The sequence below is a fragment of the Colobus angolensis genome, unplaced genomic scaffold (genome assembly GCF_000951035.1).
Source record: "Colobus angolensis palliatus isolate OR3802 unplaced genomic scaffold, Cang.pa_1.0 Scaffold197, whole genome shotgun sequence".
Taxonomy (NCBI): domain Eukaryota; kingdom Metazoa; phylum Chordata; class Mammalia; order Primates; family Cercopithecidae; genus Colobus; species Colobus angolensis.
The window spans coordinates 824,777-832,195 of record NW_012115121.1 but is presented as its reverse complement, the minus strand read 5'-3'; the positions used below and the strand labels follow the sequence as shown (position 1 = coordinate 832,195).

General features: G+C 39.0%; 1 protein-coding gene across 1 annotated transcript in view; it reads right to left on the bottom strand.

Moving 5' to 3' along the window:
• Positions 1 to 16: 16 nt before the first annotated feature.
• The window catches only part of FNDC3B (fibronectin type III domain containing 3B), a 311,196-nt gene continuing 303,793 nt past the window's right edge, over positions 17 to 7,419 (bottom strand). The window contains exon 27 of the mRNA XM_011940990.1: positions 17 to 526. Within this exon, the coding sequence (XP_011796380.1) occupies positions 215 to 526 (312 nt within the window). The 3' untranslated portion in view covers positions 17 to 214. The remainder of the gene's footprint in view (positions 527 to 7,419) is intronic.

Here is a 7,419-nt window from a genome sequence, read left to right as displayed (position 1 = left end):
TTTTTTTTTTTTTTTTAAAAAAAATCCAGTTTAACCTCTTCCTAGTTTTGCATTTCAAAAAGGTGCACCAAAACACTGACAATTTTTTTCTAGCTAAATCTGTAAAACCGAGTATATAAATCAAAGAACAAAAGGGCTTTAAAAAGGGGAGTATCTGAATAAATGTGTGTATTAAAATGTGTAGCATTAATTCATACCTCTAGTTTTGTTGGGTTTACTTCATTAAGAAGTACTGTAATATAAAGGCAAATAAAATGGACAAAGTTGCAAAGCCAAGCACAATGATGGCTGCAAACTGTTCATCAGTAGGCATCATGCTCTTCATTTTGGGATCATCTAAGCTCCCCATGTCCCCTGTAAGCATGACCTCACTTCGTTGTAATACAAAAGCCGCAGAGGGGCTGAAGGCTCCGCTTAGCTCCTGAGAGGTGTCTAAACAGCGACGACATGCACATACGCGGAACCTGTAGTCTGTGTTGGTCTGGAGGCCTGAGATTTGGAATGTGGCTTCTTCTCCCTTGTACACCTTCAGGAAAAGAAAGAGTTCTAGTTAATTAATTTAGAGCAACACTGTTGTCTCTAGAATAATCTTGGTTTAGATTCACTCCATTCACTCTTGTTTTACATTCAGTTTCACTCTTTCGTAACAAAAATGATATAAAAATGTATTTCTCTCAATGTGTATTCACACCATAAAAAGGGTATTCCAACACATTTTGAATGAAACAATGTAAAATCCAGTGACTCAAACTTTGACAGAAGGAGATAAGGCACTGACTAGAAATGCAGCTCACATTTTAAGTAGTAAAGATGCATCTCGCTAAATTTTATAATTTAAGTCGGTGGTCCCCAACCTTTTGGGCACCAGGGACTGGTTTTGTACAGGCCAATTTTTCCATGGACAGGGGTAGTTTCGAAATGAAATTGTTCCACCTCAGGTCATCAGGTGTTAGATCCACATAAGGAACGCACAACCTAGATCCCTTGTATACACAGTTCACACTAGGGTTCGTGCTCCTATGGGAATCTAATGCCTTACTGATCTGACAGGAGGCGGAGCTCAGGCAGCAATGCTCCTGCTCGCCACTCACTTCCTGCTGTGTGGCCTGGTTCCTAACAGGCCACTCACCAGTACTGGTATCCGGCCTGGGGGTTGGGGACTCCTGATTTAGACTATAAATCAGAAGATGTCATAATACAAATAGCTCTATGTTTTTGGTCCCAAGAACAAAGTTAACACTTTAAAATGGAAACAATTAAAAACTGAGCAAACAAAATGGAAATTTTCCAGCAGGATGATTTTTTGACAACTGGATACACTACAAACGCCTCCCCTCAAGATATCCTACCTCCACCCCAAGAGGTAGACACTATTCTGACTTCTAATTCTGTAATTAATTTTGCTTGTACTAGGAGTTCACATAAATGGAATCACGCAGAACACACTCCCTTGCGCCTATGAGATTCACTCATGTTATCGAGCTATTTGGCAGTTGTTCCTTATGACTGTACCTCAATTCCTCCATTTTCTTTTCAGTGGACATTTGGGTTATTTCCAGCTTGGAGGTTTCGTATAATAAAAATACTATTAATAAGAATGCTATGAATGTTTTTGTTCAAATTTTGAGAACTTATTTTTCTGGGTACATACAAGGAAGTGCTGGGTCATAGAGTAGTTCTATAGTTAACTTCACAAGAAACAGTTTTCCCAAGAGATTGTATCCCTTTGCACTCCCATTAACAGCATGAGAGTCTGAGCTGCACCACATCCTCATCAACAGTGATCGTCAGTCTTTTCTGTTTTAGCTATCCTAGTGGGTGTGAATGGTACCGTGGCTGCACTTCTGTGATGCTTGAAGATGCTGTACATCTTTTCACGTGCTTACTGGTTGTTCATGTACCTTCTTCTGTGAACAGTATGTACAAGTCTTTTGCCTATCTTTAATTTGCAATTTGCTTGACTTTTTTTTTTTTTTTGAGACGGAGTCTGGCTCTGTCGCCCAGGCTGGAGTGCAGTGGCCGGATCTCAGCTCACTGCAAGCTCCGCCTCCTGGGTTTACGCCATTCTCCTGCCTCAGCCTCCCGAGTAGCTGGGACTACAGACGCCCGCCACCTCGCCTGGCTAGCTTTTTGTATTTTTTAGTAGAGACGGGGTTTCACCGTGTTAGCCACGATGGTCTCGATCTCCTGACCTCGTGATCCGCCCGTCTCGGCCTCCCAAAGTGCTGGGATTACAGGCTTGAGCCACCGCGCCCGGCCGCTTGACTTTTATTAATTTGCAGGGCCTTGCTATGTGATCTGGATATAAGTCCTTATACAGATATATGTGTTGAGAATATTTTCTCCCAGTTTTCTGGCATGCCTAATTGTTTTCCTGAGGAACTTTTTTGGATGTAGCCCACTTTATCACAAACTAACATTTAAATAATTTGGTGGTCTGTCTTGAGTTTCCATCTCTGTATGACAAATCTGATTTCTTCTACTAAGAATCTGGGATGTTTTCTTCCTGTTTGTTAACACTAATCATCAAGAGGCTTACTATTATAGAAACTTGAAAATGACCAGTTTACTTAGACATTATCACAGTTTGGTTGACTGAAACTAACAAAAGTCTCTGAAGGGGGATGGAGGAAGAAGGTCTCACAAGGTTCTTCTAGCAAAATGAAACCAATCCTCAAAAAACTTAAGAGGAAATGATAATCAGATTAAAATTGCATAAAAATTTATGGCTTATATTAGAGTCAATGGATAGAAAAAATAGCTGAAACAAAACCAAATCAGTAAGAGATTTGGCTAATTAAAAAAGAAAATAAAATTAATGGAATTCTATCTGAGTAGCACTGAGTTAATACCTGTGAAGTGCTTAAAACACAGCTGGTATGAAGTTAGTGCACAGTAGGAGTTAGCTATTATTATTATTATTGATATTTAGAACTGAAAAATAACTCAGCAACAAACTATTTTAATAAACTTGTCAATTTTGTCAAACACTTTCTTTGTATCTAATGAGATAATTATATGGTTTTTGGCTTTCATTCTGTTAATGATGTATCACATTTGTCGATTTGGGTACGCTGAATCATCCTTGCATCCCAGGGATAGATCCTACTTGATCATGGTGGATGATCCTTTAATGTGTTGTTGAATTTGTTGGATTGGGCTTGCTAGTATTATATTGGGGATTTTTACATCTATGTTCATAAAGGATATTGGCCTGTAATTTATTATTATTATTTTTTGTAATGTCCTTGCCTGCCTTTGGTATGAGGATAATGCTGGCCTTGCAAAAAAGAGTCTGGAAGTATTTCCTCCTCATTTACTTTTTTGAAAGAATCTGAGAAGGACTGGTATTAGTTATTTAAATATTTGGTAGACTTCAGCCATGAAGCCATCAGGTCCTAGGGTTTTCTTTGATGGAAAACTTACTGACTTCATCTCCTCACCCATTGGTCTATTAGATTTTCTATTTCTTCAGTGTTGGTAAGTTGCATATATCTAGAAATTTATACATTTCTTCTAGGTTATCCAATTTGTTGGCATATATTTATTCCTAATAGTCTCAAATGTTCCTGTGTATTTCTGTGGTATCTGATTTTGTGTCTTCTTGGCTTAGCTAAAGATGTGTTGATTTTCTCTTTTCAAAAAAAAACAACTCTTAGTTTGGTTGATCTTTGTACTGTTTTTCTAGTCTCCTTTGTTTATTTCTGTTTCCATCTTATTTCTTTCCTTCTGCTAACTTTGGACTTAGTTTCTCCCTCCCCGCAGTTCCGTGAGGTATAATGTTAGGTTGGGATCTCTCTTCCTTTTTGATGTAGGTGTTTAAGCTTTGCTTTTAGAACTGCTTTTGCTGTATCCCATACATTTTTTTTTTTTGAGACGGAGTCTCGCTCTGTCGCTTTTTTTTTTTTTTCTTTTTGAGACACAGTCTTGCTCTGTCGCCCAGGCTGGAGTGCAGTGGCACAATCTTGGCTCACTGCAAGCTCCACCTCTCGGGTTCACGCCATTCTCCTGCCTCAGTCTCCCGAGTAGCTGGGACTACTGGTGCCCGCCACCACGCCCAGCTAATTTTTTGTATTTTTAGTAGAGACAGGGTTTCACCGTGTTAGCCAGGATGGTCTTGATCTCTTGACCTTGTGATCCACCAGCCTCAGCCTCCCAAAGTGCTGGGATTACAGGCGTGAGCCACTGCGCCCAGCCGTATCCCACACATTTTAATACGGTGTATTTCCATTTGCCTCAAAAGATTTTTAAACTTCCATTTAATTTCTTCATTGACCCATTTGTTGTTCAGAAGCATGTTTTTTATTTCCATGTATTTGTGAATTTTCCAAAATTCCTTCTGGTATTGATTTCTAGTTTCTTAACACTGTGGTCTGAAAAGACACTTGATATAATTTCAGGCTTCTAAAATTTGCTGAGGCTTGTGTTGTGCACTAACATTTGATCTATCCTGGAGAATGTTCCATGTATGCTTGAGAAGGATGTGTATACTAGTTGCTGTTGGATGAAACATCAATTAGGCCCATTTGGTCTACAGTATTGTTCAAGTCCAATGTTTATTAATCTGTTCAAGTCCAATGTTTATTAAAGTCTCCTACTATTATTGTACTGCAATTTATCCCTCCCTTCAGATCCTTCAATATTTTATGTATTTAGGTGCTTCAATGTTGGGTGCATACATATTTATAACTATTATATCCTCTTGAGGAATCGATGCTCTTATCATTATACAATGTCCTTTTTATAGTTTTTGACTTAAAGTCTATTTTGTCTCACATAAATTTAGCTATCCCTGCTTTCTTTTGGTTTCTATTTGCATGGAGTATCTTTTTCCAACCTTTCACTTTCAGTCTATGTGTGTCCTTAAAAGTGAGGTGACTCTTGTAGGTAGCATACTGTTGGGTCTTAAAAAAAAAAATTCATGGCTGGGCACGGTGGCTCATGCCTGTAATCCCAGCACTTTGGGAGGCCGAGGTGGGTGGATCACCTGAAGTCAGGAGTTCAAGACCAGTCTGACCAACATGATGAAACCTTATCTCTATTAAAAATATAAAAATTAGCCGTGTGGGATGGCATATGCCTGTAATCCCAGATTACTTAATCCCAGATACTCAGGAGCCTGAGGCAGGAGAATCACTTGGACCTGGGAGGTGGAGGTTGCAGTGAGCCGAGATTGTGCTATTGCACGCCAGCCTGGGAGATAGAGTGACACTCTGTTTCAAAAAGAAAAAGAAAACATGCATCCAGTTACTTTATGTCTTTTTATTGGTGACTTCAATCCAAATAATTCTGCCTTTTAATACAAATACCCTAGAAATGAATTTCCAACAAATTCAACTTTGCTTGAAAAACTTGCCAGCTATTTAGTTAGTGGGAATCTATAAATGTCTCTACTACATGTTTCTAAAGCACACTGTGTAAGCTTCCACCAAGAAACAGGACATTCCATTAGTGAATACAAGTGCACTGGACATGAATTTAGTGTTGGGTCCAGACTGAAAGACAGCAAAAGGATCTTATGATTTGGAACAGAGGCCAGGCTTCCAATGCTCACCTGGTAGTTACCCTTTTAAAGAGATTCCTCCCTTATTTTCAAACTTTACTTCAAGCATCTTATTATTATATTTTTGCTTAGTGACTAAACTCTAGACAACCAATTCTGCTTACTACTTATACTTTTCCAGATTTATCTTGCTTTTGTTATTCTTTTTATAAGATTTTAAGCACATTCCTCCTGGCGAGTTATCTTGTTTCTTAAAATTGTGGCATGTGCCATAGCTGTTTTGAGTTACAGATAGCCTAGGCTGCAGCAACTAAGAAGAGCTGTAAGCAAACCCCACACGGTCCTGAGAGACAATTCCTTTTTCACTGCTCACAGTTCCAATGATGAATCTAAATGAATGTTTGAAGATGAGCCCATTGTTATGGTGACTGCCCCAATCCATACACAGCCAGCTATTTAAGAGTTCAGACTACACCACAAGGAAACTGCCTCTCTGTAAGTTATTTCCCAACATGTGAGGGGTCTCAGGAAAACAATAGCCATTTTTTTTTCTTTAAACAGAGCTTTTAGTTGTGAATATTCTTTATTTTCTTAATTTATATTTAATTTCTTAAGTATAAAATGCTTTTCTTGGAAACCGTTAATGAAGGGGATAATTTGCAACCTCTGGGGCTATACCAGGTTGATAAAGCAAGTCCTTCCACATTTGCCATCTGGGCTTTGAAGATGGTTTCCCTATCTTCAAAGTCACAGGTATACAATTTATTCTGACACTCTATGGTGGTGATAAGTTAATGTTGGGATGTTTATCAAGCTGGAGAAAAGCTGACATCTGAGCAAAGTTTTCTGATATACCTCTTTCACTGATTCTTTTGCAGGTGACACCTCTTGAAATATTTGTTTACCCTGATTATCAAAGGGTCAAATAACGTAGTCATTAAGAGTTCTTTTCCTCTGTGCAATCCTGGGAGCTGGGTCTGGCTAGTGTGACTTGGCACTAGGAAGGATTAAGAAGACTTTTCTCAAGCACAGAAACTGGAATCAGGATTTCACTCAAAGTCCTTGCTCTGCTACTTACTAGGTCTGTGATCTCATGCAAGTAACAGCTTTGTGCCTTAGTTTTCTCATCTTTAACACAGAGCTAGAACCAGTACCTAATAGTAGTATTACTCCAAAGGAGGTTGAGGATCAATCGAGAAAATGGATGTGGAAAATGCTTTGCAAAAGGAATATGCTGGAGAGTAAGTCTGCTTTATTGAATTTAATCTTCTTAATCATGCTGTCAGGTAAATATCATTACTTTCATTTTAGAGACGAAGAAACTAAGGCTCAGAGAGGCTGTTAATTTCTTAAAGTCTCTTAGCAAATAAGGACAGTTTGGATCCCAGATGAGATCCCACTTCCAACTCAAACACTGACCCTCACCACTGAAATTGCCCCAGCTCTGCCTGTTCCATGATTGTCCTCCACTTTACTCCTCTTCTGATGACTACAGTGTGACATTGTGTCCAGGTTTCATGGCCTCTGACTTTGTCTTCCCATATCTCGCTGCTAACTCCCTGGTATTTCCATGAAAGACCTTCTAAATCATCTTACCATGGCTCCTGCTGCTTCATAAAGGAAAACACTATCTTTTATGATGTTATTATTGAAAGCAGCTCCCTGCTCAGTTTCTGCTAAACACTTGGACAGTGTTTTTGTGATGTGGCCTCTAATTTCTGCCATCAATGACGTCACTGTACAAAACCACTTAATAACCTATCCCCACAAATGTTTTAGAGACTTCTGGAAAGTGAATATAAATGTACATTTATATCTATTTTAATTATTTCTACAGTTTCCAGAATTTGTATGGCTACATTCTCTTTTAAAAAGTGGGCTCGGCCGGGCGCGGTGGCTCAAGCCTGTAATCCCAG